This window comes from Cyprinodon variegatus, unplaced genomic scaffold (genome assembly GCF_000732505.1).
Source record: "Cyprinodon variegatus isolate N-32 unplaced genomic scaffold, C_variegatus-1.0 Scaffold199, whole genome shotgun sequence".
Lineage (NCBI taxonomy): Eukaryota > Metazoa > Chordata > Actinopteri > Cyprinodontiformes > Cyprinodontidae > Cyprinodon > Cyprinodon variegatus.
In genome coordinates this window covers 704,620-721,766 of record NW_015150652.1, presented here as the reverse complement: position 1 = coordinate 721,766, position 17,147 = coordinate 704,620, and the positions used below count along the sequence as shown (strand labels likewise).

The 17,147-nt window shown below is 34.2% G+C and overlaps 1 protein-coding gene across 3 annotated transcripts in view; it reads left to right on the top strand.

Moving 5' to 3' along the window:
- LOC107087906 (glutamate receptor ionotropic, kainate 1-like) overlaps positions 1-16,041 on the top strand; it is a 46,282-nt gene extending 30,241 nt beyond the window's left edge. For 2 of the 3 annotated variants that reach the window (XM_015379746.1, XM_015379744.1), the window contains 8 exons: positions 4,296-4,412; positions 4,850-5,053; positions 5,133-5,356; positions 5,742-5,860; positions 8,551-8,768; positions 9,452-9,674; positions 10,851-11,101; positions 15,575-16,041. In XM_015379746.1, coding sequence (XP_015235232.1) covers positions 4,296-4,412; positions 4,850-5,053; positions 5,133-5,356; positions 5,742-5,860; positions 8,551-8,768; positions 9,452-9,674; positions 10,851-11,101; positions 15,575-15,742 — 1,524 coding nt within the window. In that variant the 3' untranslated portion in view covers positions 15,743-16,041. Of the gene's footprint in view, positions 1-4,295; positions 4,413-4,849; positions 5,054-5,132; positions 5,357-5,741; positions 5,861-8,550; positions 8,769-9,451; positions 9,675-10,850; positions 11,102-12,178; positions 12,348-15,574 lie in introns of all 3 variants that reach the window. The other variant, XM_015379745.1, reaches the window with a different exon arrangement.
- Positions 16,042-17,147: the final 1,106 nt, after the last annotated feature.

Sequence of the window (17,147 nt, the reverse complement as noted above, 5' to 3'; positions counted from 1 at the left end):
ATTTAGCTAAAAAGATCATAGATTATATGAAGGGTCATAGTAAGCCTTTATCTATTACACTTAAAAAAATGTACAAGAGCATTTATACTACTCAATGTTTTTTTATTTTTATTTTTCCATATTAACCTCAACCTGCAAGGTTATTATGCAATAGAACAAAGGAAAGTCGTGAATAATGGGAGGAGACATGATTTAGAAATGTCTTTTCAAAGGAATGTTTGAAAATTGTGCTATGCATTTAACTTCAGCTCTCCTAAATTGAAGCTATAGTGGAGGATTTTTGTGATTTTTTGAGAAGACCCGCCCTCTCCACTTAAAAAAAAATGCACATGCAAAACCCTGTACCTGCACCTATACCTGTACTGTTTAATAGGGAACACCTATTAAACATGTGAGAGCATGGACAAGCCCATTTCTCCTTTGCTCGTTCAGTTTAAAAGTTGCTGTTTGCATCGGTCATACAAGCTTACTTTCCAGGAGAAAATATGCAATTTTACCACTATGTCAGTCTCACCACTAGTAATTGAAAATGGGGAAGAGCATGTAGGACAGCCTTCCCTAAACATATCACCAGAATTATTTACTTATTTTGATGATCCAACCAGAAAAATAACATTGTTTAATAGAAAATTTGGCTTAAATAAAGTATCAGCTTTTTCTACTATGAGGATGTTTTGCTGTAGGTTCTATGCTGTTTTTGATTTTTTTATAATTTTGCATGTAGACCATACATTTAGACTCTGAAACAAACTAATGTGGCACCTTTTTGGCATTACTTATTGTAAACTGCAAATGAATGTTTCAACAATGGCAAAATTTATGTTTCTAGTCATTTGAACTGTGGATCTCTTTAGCTTTCTCAAGTTTCAAAGCATATTTTAGGTGATTGTCCGATTATTTTCTGCAGCCCTTCTGTTCATTGTAAATGGTAGTTCTTGATAGGTTCATAGTTCATATTCTTTGCATTTAAGATGATATATTGAACAGTGCTCTAAGGCAACCTCAAAGGTTAGAATATTATATTCATGTTAAATCATAATTATTTTAACCTAAATATTTAACTTTATCTGTTGTGTGATAAAACACAAACAGCTGTCTGAATACACAGTAGTGAGAGATTTAAAATTTGAACCCTAAGACCTGAGAGGTCTGGATGGTAGAAACACTGACCAGTCTCTATTGTATTTTGATGCTGAGCCATTCTGTGATTTATAGACCAGAACAGAAGAATTTTAAAGTCTCGTCTCTGAGATACATTATTTCATTTTTCAAGGTCGTTCTGAAACAATAGCTCTTTTATATAGATGTTTTTTAGGTGATGGAAGGATGACTTTGTTGCCTCTAGGTTCTGATCTAAGTCCATCACTGCACCCAGATTTTGAGCCTTATTGGTGGTTTCTAGTTGTATTCACTGAAGATGTGTGCAAAGTTGAGCTGTGTGCTAACTTTTAAAATTAAAATGAATATCTTTAACACTGGAGTTTTACCATGGAAACATTCAGAGGTTAAATGCAAACTCTTACTTTTGCAAGATTTAAATCAATAGTTGAATTAATGAAAAACAAAAACCAATCAGCTGTTAGTATAGCATTTTAAAAGCCCTCTTTTGCAATGTTTTGGTACAAGTATATAAGGGTGTCAGAATTTATAGATTCTCTTTATTTTTTTTTTTTTTTATTCTTTGCAAATGAATGTAATGGGGCATCTATTAAGTAGCGGATGTGGTATTATTTGGATGAGAGATTTCCATATAAACATTTTCTGATTAGGTTTTAAAACAGTGCATTCCCTTTTGACTTCAGTTCGATACATAAGAGGCACTGATGCATTCATTCCTCGTCATCCTCTTTGCACTGGTTGACAGAACAGGCCATTGTTTTCAAGTAAAAAAGTTGTTGTGTTTAGAGAGTTCAACGCTAGAAAAGAAAAGCTTGTCGCAGTTTGTGTCTATTAACAGTGACGCGTAATAAGTTAATGCGCTTAACTTTATTGCATCACTATCATGAGCTCCCCTGACCCTTGCTTGGCACTTAAACACTAAGGAGATTTGAGGGGTTCAAAATCCGTCTGACAGACGCCTGTTTTAATCTGATAACTGTTGGGATTAAACTGCCTGGTCTGGCCAGCCTTATTCACACTCACTGCAACTGTGTGGAGCACAGACTCTGTGTTGCCTTTATTCCCCTCTCAACCCTTCTGCCTCTGTCGCCTTTTTCATTCATGCTCTCCCTGCTGGTGCCAATCCAATTTCTTTACTGTTACATTTATACTGGGCTTTAGTTTAGGATTTGTTATATGCATGTTTGCAAAAATAGTAAAATATAAACTCAATTTATGATGGAAGATTTTCAAAAAAAATGTGTAATTTGTTTCGGAAGACACAAAAATATTTTTTTTAACCGCAGGGATATTTAAAACCTATGCTGTTTATGCCTACTACTTTAAATTCCTTGTGCATTCATTAAGCCTAATAGAGATGGTATTAAAAATGTGTTAATGGTTAAAATAATGAGAAAACCATAGATACTATGGTTTTGGTTAGAAGTTTGCATATATTCATTCTTGACGTGATTAAGCAGCTTCCTTTGAACTGACTGACCTCTTTCAGAAAGTAATGAATATGCAATAAACAACTTCTATAGCTTTTCAAAGAAAGAGGTGAATTAGCAAGTTTAAAATGTTTATTGGTTTCCTTTGATTCACAGGGTTAAGATTATATAGATAGGTTCAAAGATGTATGCTCTCACTATAGTATATAATGGCATAATAGCATCAAGCTCAAATTAATTCAAGAGGGTTTATGAAAGCCTTCAAAAATCAACCATCAAAACAATACAAACAACTCTACATGTTTAAGATCTTTATCTAATTTGAATTAAATTAAATTAATCAGAATTCGTATTCTGATGAATTTAAATGATTTCAACCAAACCTTTATATATTAGGGGTTAGACGAGTGTGCTTGTGCTCTGAGAAGGTTGCAAGTACCCGGTTCGATCCCCACATCCTTCACTCTAGGTTCCTGCGCAAAACCCTTAACCCCACACTGCTCCCCAGGTGCCACACAATGGCAGCCCACTGCTCCCCAAGGGGATGGATAAAATGCAGAGAGTGAATTTCCCCATTGTTGGACAATAAATTAGGAAATCAATTGGGATTTTTCCAGAAAACTCAACAATCCACAAATGCTTAATGTTATAACTTGACGATGCTGGAGCGGCTTTAGTTCCCTCAGTTGTAGAAGTCATACAATAACATGACCTGAGAGATTGATGAGAAATATGGTAACCCTCCAAAATTGACATCTAATAGCTCAACTGAAATTGCTTCTTCCCCCTGTAAACAAATGAAATATCTTTGTATTTGGTTAGGAAAGAGGAAACCTTAAATATGTTTTCCTTCATGACAAGAATAATATATTTTTTTAAATCTAGTAAAAACTTTAAAACCTAATTTAGCCGTATAAGCTCTGTGATTATGGAAGCATCGAGCTGTGTGACCAGTCAGTGATTCTGATGCATAGGGGAAGGAGAACCAACTAAGAGATACCTCTAAAGTTTTCAAGCTGGTTGATGATCCAAAAGACCAATAGAAACTGGGTTTGGAGTGGATAAAGTAGTATAACTTTAAAGTTTTTTAAACAGTTTAAAAATCATATTCAAAGTTCAGAACTTTATCAAAATTATATTGTTAATAAGGTTAATTATTTTGTTCAATTATATTCTGAAAATTTGTTTTTTTTTTTCATTTTTTTAACCTTATTTATTTGAAACAAACAAATTTTCCACTTTATTATCCTTGGTACTAACATGAATACTCTTTTTTTTTAATATATTTTGCTGAAAAGCTTTAGACTTAAGCCAAGTAAAGGTAAATGTTTTGGACCTTTAATTGGTTTGAAAGTTTAAACATAGGCATGGATATCAGATCTTCCAACCTTCACTTTTCTTTTAATTTCTTACTTCACCAACATAGAAAATATGATTAATATAAAACCCATTGAAGCAGCTTCCAGCTTTCTTTTTAGCCTTGAAAGAAACACAAATAAAATGATTGTATTTTTCACCAGTGAATAAAACAAAAAAACTCAACCAGCTTATTCCCTTTAAAGATGCAGGTGTTAGTGATCACATAACATCTTTATTCTGGTTTTTATGGTTTATTCAAAGAGTCGGAACTGAAATTCTGTCAGCCTTCTTTGCTGAGTGGAGCAGGTGTCACATGTAGCATGTGTCGATCTGGATAAAGCAGCAGATGCTATTTTTTTCAGTCTGAAATTCTGTTTGTGGTTCCAGGTGGCTATTTGGAACTCATACAAGGGGATGAAACTGATGGAGAAGACCAACCGGGAAAAGAATACTAATGTGACGGACTCTCTGGCTAACAGGACTCTGATTGTCACGACCATACAGGTGATTAAAGGGGAAAGTAGCACAATGGTGGAATGATGGGCTCATATGAAATGGTGGAGCTACAGTGAGAGAATAAAATAAAAATACTAATTTCTTTTACTAGTTTTATTCAGTTTTTTGTAGTCCAATTGTTTTATTTATTTTACAAATGTTTTTGCTTTTATTCTTCTTTTATTTTCCTTCTGTTTTACTATCTAATTTATGTAAAACACTTTCAATTGTCCATGTGCTGAACTGTGCAAGGCAAATAAAATTGCCTTGCCTTGCCTTAGCCATCACAACTGGCTTTCTTGTCTGCATCAAACACAGCAAAGTATCATCGGACTAAATCTTTAGGTTTTATGTTGATGAACAGAGGTACTTAAAACAAGCAATCCTTTGAGATTTGATTCTTATTTCTTTTTTGATAAAACAATTTTTTTTTATAATGTATTAAGGAAAATCCTTATGTGATGGTAAAAAAGTCGGACAAGGAGCTGGTTGGAAATGACCGTTATGAGGGCTACTGCATGGACCTACTGAAGGAGCTCTCCAACATCTTGGGTTTTACATATGAAGTCCGGCTAGTTGGTGATGGGAAGTATGGAGCACAGAACGATAAGGGAGAATGGAATGGGATGGTCCGGGAGCTAATCGACCATGTGAGTAAAAACTTCCATGTTAATCATTCATCAACTCTTCTTTCAAATCAGTCTTTAAGAATGTGCATTTTTATAACAGGTGGCAGACCTTGCGGTGGCTCCGTTGACTATCACCTACGTTCGAGAAAAAGTGATTGACTTTTCTAAGCCTTTCATGACTTTAGGAATTAGCATATTGTACCGAAAACCCAACGGAACCAATCCAGGCGTGTTTTCCTTCCTCAACCCTCTGTCCCCAGACATCTGGATGTATGTGCTTTTAGCCTGCACTGGAGTCAGCTGTGTGCTCTTTGTGATTGCAAGGTAAACCAGTAAATGAGTACATGTGGGAAATATTGCTGTCAATAAACTAACCTGGTAGATTGATCTATGAGACAGCTGTATGCCAAAATCTCAACAAGGTCAATGCTGTGTGTAATTTTTTTTAAATTGCCCTCATGGGTATATGGTTTTCATAATTATAAACAGGATAACTGTAACTCTGACGAATACCTCTTGTCAAAACGCACCAGTCTGTCGATAAAGTTTGTTTCTCACCATTTCAAGTTGTACATAGTACCTATAAGCTCTGAGTATATGGCACAACGTACAGTGGAATGATACTGGAAAAAACTCACGGCTCATTTTTTGATGCATTCTTTTTGTCTCTGATCATAGATTATCTCTATTTTTCTTCTTTGTCTTTCAGGTTTACACCGTATGAGTGGTACAACCCACATGCATGCAACCCATCCTCAAGTCTAGTCCAGAACAACTTCACTTTACTCAACAGTTTTTGGTTTGGCATTGGAGCACTAATGCGACAAGGTACAGACCTCGCTCTTTAGGTTGTTTGTAAACAGGTGGGTTTGATATAGGACAGGGAAGACTCATTCAGTATGGCCTGGATTAGCAATGTGCTGGCAGAATGAACATTTGGTTGGTTATCATGTTTAATGTTGGCCTCAGCAGAATAAGTCTAAGTTTCCACAGTAGATAAAAGTAAATCTACTGATATTATTGCACAAATTAGTTGACACTTCTAACTTGTCAGTCTGTACAAAATTTTTATTTACTTATTATTTTCATTAAATGCATTTTTTACATCTTTCATTTCGGTTTAAATACCTGAGAGATAATTAAGGTCTCTCAAAATAGTATCTTTGACATGACCCATACGGTCAAATTTTGAGTCACCTTATTCACTTTTGTGTTTTTCTAACATGGATATTTAATTTTAATATTTAAGATACTGAAACTAAAACTGCATCTTTAAAAAACATCAGAGAATATCAATAATTTTTTTCTTTATGTAAAATGTAATTAAAACGTCCTAGCTGGTAGGTAAAGGAAAAGTTCAGACACTGATTCAGAGTGTGTTTTTGTTCACACAAATTTTAATTAAAAAAGTGTTTGGAGTGTCACATCAGGTACACATCATTACTCAGCCTTTTTAAAACAGGTTTGGCTTGTTTATAACTCAAATATTTAGTTTTGTGAGCTATTAAATTTTAGAGTGAACACAGTGATGAGGCTGAAATACCTTCAGAAAGAGGATTGTAACTGTTAAAATGTCAAGATTTAAAAGTCGGACAGTGGATTTAAAAAATCCAAAGGGAATATGAAATCTGCTAATTAACTGATATTTTATCTGCTATTTTATCTGAAAAATTATTAGAAGACTATTTTTTTTATAAACAGGCATACAGTAGGTCTGGATGTGAAAGTAAATTCACCTAAAATCAGACATACAGACCCTAAAATAAGTATTATAAGAAAGAAAGCCTTAAATATTATAATAAGATCCACATCAAGGTCTTCATGCAGCTAGTATCCAAGTGCATGCCTGTACAATCACAAAAAGACTAAATAAGTATAACTTTGATGAGAGATGTGCAAAGAGGTTTTCTGGGAAAAAACAAAATAAAAGGTAAGACTAAACATTGCCAGTGAAAACAAAGATAAATACCAGATTTAGTAATCTTCTTTAAACAGATTAAGTAGATTAAAATTAATAGACTGCAGAAGTGAGGGCATGTTCGTCATAAACCAATAGCATTCCAGAAAAAGAGCCTTAAACAATGTGAAGAACAAAGTTGGAAGTTGGATAGTTTTGGAAAGTTTTGATTCACTGTGAGTTTTAAGAGCTAAGGGGGCTGAATGAAAAGGGGAAATTATTTTTGAGGAAAATTAAACCAATGCAGAACCAGGTGCTGCAGCATTAAAACGACCAAAATGACCATCAGAAGCATGAGGCACTCTAATGGTGGTCAGAGGACCTGGTGGTGCCTTACTTCTATCAGTGCACCAGGGGTCAGGTGTGTCTACAACTTACTTAGACTTAGCCAACTTTATTGTAATTGTCATTATACACTCGGTGGATACAAAACCAAGATACGTTTCTTACAGCTTACAACAGCGAAGTGAACATTACCATTATCAAGTGCAGCAGTGATCATCACGTAGTATAGTATAGACAGTATAGGAGAAAAGGGATACCAGTTAATAATGGTGCGAAAGGACATTAACATGGAAAGGGTCAGTGCAGTACTAAATAAATATGATGCAAAATACAATATAAGATAGAGCTGTGTCCTATTTAATATGATTATAAAAGTTTCAGCCCGATTGGTGGTGCAAAATCTTGTTGCTAGTCTGATGCAGAGTCTAGTTTAGAGTTTAGCAGTTCAACAGTCTCTTGGCAGCAGGAAAAAGCTGTTACAGAAGCTGCTGGACCTGCAGCGGATGCTGGGAAGCCTCTTCCCAGAGGTCAGCAGGGAGATCAGTCCATGAGTTTACCATCATCAGAGTGTAAATGTGTCCGTGAATTGGCGAATGATAGATTATGGTTGAAAGCTCTTTGGCGTCCTCGGACATGAAGAAGTTCTACACAGACCATTTAAAATCTTAATTTCCTTAAGATTGTGGGGGTTGACTTAAACAGGCAACAAGCAGACAGGCTGTAAGTTAGATATGGAACAAACTTTCCATAGATCAATGTGAGACAGTGGACACTGTCTCTTTAAATTAACTTCAGCTGAAGAAGGTTAATTAGAGGAGGGTTATGTTTACCGTTTTCCCTGCTGTAAAACATTTTTGGTGATATCTTACAGTATAGTTGAATTTCATTGTTTAAGTGCAGTTAACCAGTTTGTTTTAGTTTATTATCCATATGTGAACAATATTTTAAGGGTTTTCCAATCTTTTTCATTTCAACAGTTTTCTTTAAAAAATGTATCAAGTTTTCTAAGTTTAGAAAATAATTAATAAACATTAATAACTACCAGTTTTTAAAGTAACTATATTCAAGATGCTTTAAATATTTCAGTTTTTTTTTTTTTTTTATCGAAAACCTGTTAAATCATGTCATGTTAGTTTCCATATGAAAATAAGACATTTTTTAAAATGTCTATATATATTTTTATTGTACATTTTATTTTCATTCTAATCATGCATTTTAGCATATTTTGCATAAAAGATTTAGCATATATCTTTTTTTTCCTTTCTATCTTTTGCAGGCTCTGAGGTGATGCCTAAGGCTTTGTCCACGCGTATAGTTGGGGGTATTTGGTGGTTCTTCACTTTAATTATTATCTCCTCCTACACGGCCAACTTGGCAGCCTTTCTGACTGTGGAAAGAATGGACGCCCCCATCGACTCTGCAGACGACCTTGCCAAACAGACAAGGATTGAATATGGGGCAGTGAGGGATGGATCCACAATGACGTTCTTTAAGGCAAATATCTGCTGTTTACTAATTAAAGAGAAACTTTTTCCAAAGCAATTAGTATTCTTTAAAACATGATGGATTCCAAAATGCATATTCAATAAATACAGAATTTGTATTTTATATATATATATATATATATATATATATATATATATATATATATATATATATATATATATATATATACGGTATATATATAATCTATATATAGATATATAGATATATATCTATATATAGATATATAGTGTATACTGCAGTGACTTTGTCTTCCGGCAGGGCTGTCACTTCCTTGCGTCAGAACATTCACCTCTCCTCACATTCCGTGGCTCAGCAGGGTTGAGTTGTGCTGAGCTTTATCCTCCCAGATTGCAGCTTGTGATTAATGCTGCCTCAATGGGGAGAAGCCGACTCTGTGGATGGCTTCAACAAATTGGATCAGCTGGGAGAGATTTAAAACACAGCTGTCCCATTTTCTGTGGCAGTGCATAATGACACATAAGTTAAACATGATGCATACTGTACACTTTTTGATTTTACTATTCCTCATATTTGTGGATTTATATAAAATCTAAAAAAAATCCGATATAGCTTACACTGCATGTGCAGCTTAAGTAAGGTATGTTCTTTCTTAGGTCTTTTCTCCTCTGTGTAACATTTCAGTTAAGCTAACATTTTTTTTTATCCTACAGAAATCAAAGATCTCCACCTATGAAAAGATGTGGGCCTTTATGAGCAGCAGGAAAACGGCACTAGTAAAGAATAACAAAGAGGGAATCACCCGTGTGCTGACGACTGATTATGCTATGCTGATGGAATCCACGAGCATCGAGTACATCAGCCAAAGAAACTGTAATCTCACGCAGATTGGAGGACTCATAGACTCCAAGGGATATGGAGTGGGAACACCTATTGGTAAGATGAGTTAAAATTTAACAATACTCCTTACATTGAATACTTAGAACATCTAACAAGATGAGTTGGAGGCATTCCTGTAGATCTGCAAATTCTAACACAATCATTCTTTTTTTTTTTGTGTCTTGAAGACCGTAATGCTGTTGATATTGCTCCATATCTAATGAAAAATGTTCATAAGGGGCGTTTTCTATTGACCATCAAATTGTGCAAATTGTTATTTCACAATTTGCTGAATAGAAATACTCGATTGGGTTGTTTTTCGGTTGTATCGAAATTCTTATATTTTGCAAAACTGTACTAGAGGCAAATTTTTTCGCATCACATAATTTGCGTGGTCTGCAGCTCGGAAAGAAAGTAGACGAAGAGAAGTGGTTGGAGAATGATGGCGCCCACTAGAGCCGTGGCTGAAATATGAATGTATCTCATGTGTTTACATTAGAGTTATCAAATGAGCAGACATACTTACATAAAATGTCAATTGTATTCATTATTTAATGGAAACACCACAATTGCAGATCGTTAAATTTTCAAATTTGGTAAAATATTGCAGCTAGAAATGCAGCTGTTGGAGCAGGAGTTGTAATTCCACAATGTTTAGGAGAACAAATATACCAAAAGAGAAAGAAAATACCAAAGCCAAAGCTCAGATGTCCTTCTATTAGGAGTTTCCTGTAATCATTAGGTAGAATAATAAAAAAAAGACTTAGTTTTACATACCTCTGAACTCACCTTACATTCATTCCAGTATGCCTACTTGATGAAGCAGGTAATTTTTGTGTTGTTTGCTGCTCTCCCAGTTGGAAAATTAAAACAGTGCTGAAAATTATGAGCACTGCAGGATAAAAAATAAAAACTGCAGCTTTCTAACTCAGAAAGAGCCCAGGGCTGGAGCCTAAAGTTTTTGAATTAACTTGAACATCATTGCTTTTGCACAGGACTTCTATGAACATAAAATGTAGTTTTGTTTTTAACAGCCTTTTGAAAAATGCTTCAAAATAATTATACAATTTTAAACGCTGTTTCAAAAATAATTCAAACGTGTGAAATTATAAATACCTCTATTAATGCTACACTAGGGTATATGAACATAATACAATACTTGAACATATATTAACCTAAAGAAAACATCAATTATTAATAACTGTTTTGTAAATATTCCTTCTTCTTTGAAAGGTTCCCCCTACAGGGACAAAATCACAATTGCCATTCTTCAGCTGCAGGAGGAAGGGAAGCTGCATATGATGAAAGAGAAGTGGTGGAGGGGCAATGGCTGTCCAGAGGAGGACAACAAGGAAGCCAATGCTTTGGGTGTGGAGAACATCGGCGGAATATTCATTGTTCTGGCTGCTGGTTTGGTGCTGTCTGTTTTTGTTGCGATTGGGGAGTTCATCTACAAGGCCAGAAGGAATGCAGACATAGAGGAGGTGAGTGAGGAAGAGATTGGCTCTTCATGAAAGAATCTCAGATTGCAGGTTAACATTTAAAAATAAATACAGCAAACTTTCTTATTTGCTGGAAATATTTTTTCTCCTAATATTTTCAGCCTATGAAAGGGTTGTAAGAAGTTTTTCAATCAGGCTTATATATAGTTATTACCATATTTATTGCTTATATATATTATTTTCTGCTGTCTGTGGCATTTAGAAAAATATGTCTGACAATTCTTTAGAACAAAATATAAAATTGTAATTAATAAACCAATCACTTATATCCATTTGTAGTTGTAACCAGATGTTTACGTTGACTGACATTAAATAGGATTAAACATTTTCTGTTTTAGGTCAGTTAGAATTTCCACATTTATTTTTACTTGATAAATGAGAGAAACAGGAGAGAAGTTTTTACGTTTGTTGATTTGTAAAGTTTACATTGATTGCCTCATTATTAGTAGAATTACCTTTCATACTGGGAGATTTAATGACTTTTCAGTAATTTGTTAACTGCCTTGCTCTCACAGACCCTTTAAGCTCTGCCCAGTCATTTGGTTATATAGGACAAAATTGCAACCAATATAATTAATCAGATCCAGGTTCTGCATTATTTTCCTGATATCTTAGTAGATGTCTTTACAGTTTTCTAAAATTTCACACTAATAAGAAAAGTATTTGAGTTGTTCCTTTCACAGTTGTGCCTGTATTTATTTAAAATGTTCTGATAGGCAATCTTTTTGACTGGAGTAATCCTACATTTCCTGTCACTACTCTGGAATTTAGCAAAGAGAAATATTAAAATTTTCTTAAATTACCTAAAACAGCTTTGAAAAGTCTGACATTGAGACGGATAATTTTATTGCATAATTTTATTTTATTTTTTTCAACTCTAAGTAGCTGTTTCTCATATCATTTACTTTTTTTGCCACTCATGTCTCAATTTCAACATTATTTTTCTGTATTCTTCTTAATGATCTATTATTTTACTTCTAAGTATGTGCACATCCTTTCAAGTTTGTTTATCTTCTTTGTGTTTTCTTCTCCATCCATTTTTTTTGTTTGTTGCATCAGGCCTTTTGTTTCTTTTACGGGATGCAGTCCCGTCAGTTTCAGCGCCGTGGCTCCACTTCCTCCTCTGGCAGCTCTTTATCAAATGATCTGGAGAGCGGCAGGCTACTGGGGGATGACACAGACTAGCCAAGGCAGCTCCTACACATTTCATACCTTCTTTAGACAATAGGTTTGTAAAACAGACATCCCTCTCTTTGTCATTCATCACGATGCCCCACTATACCCAAACCTTGGCACGCAGCTGTAGTACGACTGATTCATTATTCATTTCAACCTTCCGCCTACAACACACTAATATAAGTGATTTTTTTTTATTGTTTGATAACTTTTTTCTTTGACATGTGTCTCCATTAGTGTTAGTCACTTTGCTTAAAATGTAACTAGTTATACTTACTTGTACCTGAGGTAGTAACTTACTTACTACACAATCAAAGTAAATATAAGTGGCTTTCTGGTTTATATAACTTTAAATGTGTGTGCAATGATCAAATATAACATTTTAAGTATTAAATGACAGGTTCAGTTATCATTAATTAATTAAAACATGATGTACTTATCTTTACCATTTTGGTGTCTGTGGTGGGACAAATGAAGCAGCTCTAATTTTATGTAGATATCATTACTATGTTTATAATTAAAGAACCATAAATCAAATGTATGGTTTTGAGTTTTAAATGTACGGTATGCACATTGACAAGTTTTAGGTGGCTAAAAGATAGTTATAACACTGAAAAACCAAAACAAAACACAAATTGTGATAAAATTTGACAGGATTCATGGAATTCCAGGAAAAAAGACATAGAGATAATCCATTTTGTATTTTCATATAAAAAATAACAGTAAATCATGCAAGTGCTTTTAGTCCAACACTGAAGTACTAAAATATAATTTTTTAAAAAAGTAAGGGTGCTAGTTCTGATTTATTGTTGTGGAATGGTAAAATGATTTCAGGTGCTTCATTAGATTAGAGCCACTTGTAACCCACATGGATAAAATCTTTTATTCCTGGATGTAATCAGCAAACCACAGAAACATTTAGCCTTTGACTTCAGAAATGGCTTTGAAACACCATCATTGATTCTGCATAGAGCAATCAATGGAGGCTGAGAACCCGCCCACATTATGGCTCCTCAACCAATCAGCATTATTAGTCAACATTCCTGAGAGGACTGCTGTACAAACAGGGAGCTGTTATTAAAATGCACTTTAATTGATTAGGGGATTGTAACACCGTATGTTAGATCTCAAGAAACGTAATAGCGTTATTAATATGTATAAAAGTAATTAGAATACTCTGTAAAAATAAAAGTCTTTCACTAATGCGGTTATTATGTACTGCAGTTGCAGACTGGTCTATGACCAGCTTTCTGATCTTTGCCAATGAAAATTCTACCCTCAATATAACGCAGTCACCACCATGTTTTACAGTAGGGATGTGTCCTCTAGGATCATTTGAGTTATTACTTTTTCTAACATGGCTGGTTTTGCAGTCTTCCTAAAATGTTGAATTTTTACCTTGTCTGATCAAAGGACTAGCTTCCATGGGTCAGCTGTACCCCATGAAGATATTATCGGGGACACAATAAAACTTTATGTTTTCCGTGTTTCAATCTGGTACTTTTCTATAAAGACTTCAAACTTCCAGCACTTATAATGTAGTCAAAAGATCACCCTTCCCAAACTACAGAAGATGGACTCATCAGTACTTTGGGCCTTATCTTGTCTCTGAACACCCTTGTATAACCTAAACTGGCTTTAAACCTCTTCATAAATATTTACCTTATCAGTTTTTATTTGTTTATTTGTTTATTTGTTCAATAACATTCTCTAAAAAAACTTGGAAGTCTTCACACAGGATTTTATTTATAATGAAATTAAATTCCACACAGGGAAATTATCATCTTCTGAGCAGTTCTTCTGGCATTTATTGCAAATGTGTGACTCAATAATCAATAAATTTTTATATGTAAAAAAAAAAGATGTAATATCTAAGTAACCTTTTCCTTCTACTTTGCAGTTAGACAATCCAACTATTTGCTTGTTTATCACATAAACTCCAATAAATAAGATTGAGTTTGATGGTTTGTAATGTGACAAAATATGAAAAAAGTATAATGTTCATAAATACCTTTACTGGTCACTTTCAAATAAGGTATTTTGCTTGATTTTCTTTTTAATCTCATTGGGTGTATCATCATCTGTCTTGAAATCTATTTCTAAAGCCTGAAAAGGAAAAAATATACTTTATAGCAAGTAAAGGAAAACACAGACAAGTGGAACAACGTATAAGCTACAATAAACTGGTAAAATGCATTTTCACAGGTCATTTAATCATATTATGCATTTTAGAAGACGAATAAGGAAAAAGGCGCTCATCCTGGGAGAGTTGCTAGTCCATAAGCATGAGATCACTAAGCATTAAATCAGAGGGTCATACAAGAAAACTAAAGCTTTATGAGGAAAAACTTAAGATCAGGTAAATGTTTTACTGACATGATAAAATTCCTGAAGAGTAAAAGAGGGTCAAATAGCTCAACTGTCCTGCCTGATGGATAACTTGAACAGCAAAATGTGCCAAATAAACAGAAGACTTTTTTATGTAATAGAAGCTGTAAGGTAAAATTATTTACACAACCGGATCAGAAAAATCAACCTTTCTGCCAAAAAGTCAAAAATAAAAAAAATAAAAAAACATGGTTTAAATCTTCTTTTTCTTTCGAGAATGAAACAAGGCAGATTTTCTTTACTAAAGCAGCAAGTCTATGGTATTTATGAGACTCCCTAAGGATGGCATGTTTGTTTGGGAAGCCTTTGGCAAAGCCTAAGGATGAAAGAGGAAACTCTTCTTCAATACTGGAATGTAAAGACAACCAGCTATTAAAAGAAAGCCTTTGTGGTATAAATAATCATATTAACACATCAGCCAGGGAAGAAGAGACTCTATAAGAAAAAATAAAACATAATTGAGGATTAATGTCTTTTTGATGGGATCTGATATCCTCTAGCTTCATAAGCGTTAGGCTTTCCAGCTCAGATGGTCATCTCTTTGATCGTTTGAAATAATTAGCAGATCATTAACTGGCTAATAGATTTTGGTTTGCTGATTGAAAATATAGCACAACAGAAGTGCAGTTTGTGATGAGAAAACAGAAATCTGGAATCGCTTGACTTTTATGTTGGAGGATGAAAATAAAATGTTCTCACATTTTTCCCTTTTATCATTTGGTACACAGTTTTGGTATTAGTCTTGCTACTAACTTATCCAGTTTCATTAAAGATAATGTTCAACCTAATTATTATCTTGGTTGTTTAGGTACAAGGTATAAAATACTAACAAAATGATTTAAAATGATAGACCAAAATAAATAAAACACCATATTGTCTTTTTCTTGGCAGTGCTTGTCTTTTACCGCCATGATGGAAGAGTTGGGTATATCCCTGCAGTGTTATAAAGGTGTCCGGAGTGGGTCGCGACCTCAAAGTGCAACGCGGTCTCCTTGCGTCTTCTGTCAGCCCAAACGTGCTGCAAAGAGAGACAGAGGAAAACGAGACTCCAGCACATGAGTCTTGCATCCTAAACATGATGCTATCCACTTTCAGAGAAATTAACATTCTTTATAACTTCTTAGATTATTATTTTTGGTGTGAACCAATATTAAAAGAATATGTCTTTCCTTTATTCCTGTTTCTTTTGTTGATTTTTTTGTGAAGCAGTGCACTGTAGTTATAGTTTGAAGTGTCATATCCCTGTGAAACATTGTCATCAGTGTCAAAGCATTTGGTGGCTGTAAGATTGACATCTCTCATATACGTTCTTCTAACTTTGTAAAGTTATTTCAAATGTAAAGCAGCTCTACTGATTTTTAAAATAAAGAATTTTTTCGGTTGCTATTTGCATTCTTTTTCTAAGTTGGAATATCAGTAGTTTTATTGACAGTGGTCTCTGTGCACATGCCTTTATTTGTCTTTCTGCACCCTTTGATGTTCTTTACTGAGCCTAGCATAGGAAAGGGAAGGAGATGACGACCTTTAAGGAAAGACAGGAACACACCTGCTGTGTTATATCCCGCTCCAACAAACATTCCTCCAGAAACTTTCACAAAAATATATTCAAACTGGATCCACACAATGCTATAACAAGGTGAGAGGGAAAGGGTAAAAAGAGAAAGGGTTTATTTTAAATGCAAAAAAGTCTCGGTTTGTAACAAAAAAACAATCTCCTGTTTACTAGAAAGTACAGTAATGTTTTTTTTTCTTCATTTGTCAAATGTGAAAGCCAGAGGGGATGTATTTACTTCCTGCTGTCACAGCGGGTCCCAAGTAACATACTGTATGATTCCTGTTGTGTTTTCAAAAACTGAATGTACTTCAGCTACTGCAAAAAAAGAATATGTTATATTTCAAGCTTGCTTTTCAGTGTCACATAATAGATTTTTATTTTCTAGAAAGAGGTACTATCACATCTAGAAAAAAGCTAAAATTATATATATAATAGTTGTAAATGTTGCTGGTATTTATAACCAAAATCACTGTGTGTTAAATCTTATATTTGTGATAAAACTGACCAAGAAGAAGTTTGAACATTTTGATAGAAATGGAAAGTATCTGCCAAGCTTGGCTGAGTGATAGAAAGTGGTAAGATTGATGAGCTTTTATATCAGCACTGGTATGACTATCCTTACAGAAATCACTGTCTCCCCATATACGGAACTCCCCAAGAGAGTGTTGACCCTTAATCCTTAGATTTCAGAACTGATTGCTGTAAATTGTCTCTTAATATAAGCAGCCTTAGGGGACGTCAGATATTTCTTAACCAGGCATGTTCAAAAAATACAGCTTTTCTTTTGAAATGTGTTTTAAATCTCAGCGATCTCAAGGTTGCACATTTTAACAAACTTAAAAAAAAATTTATAATCATATTTTCTTATCAGAAACCAAACATTTGAATTAACTGATGATGTTTAAATAT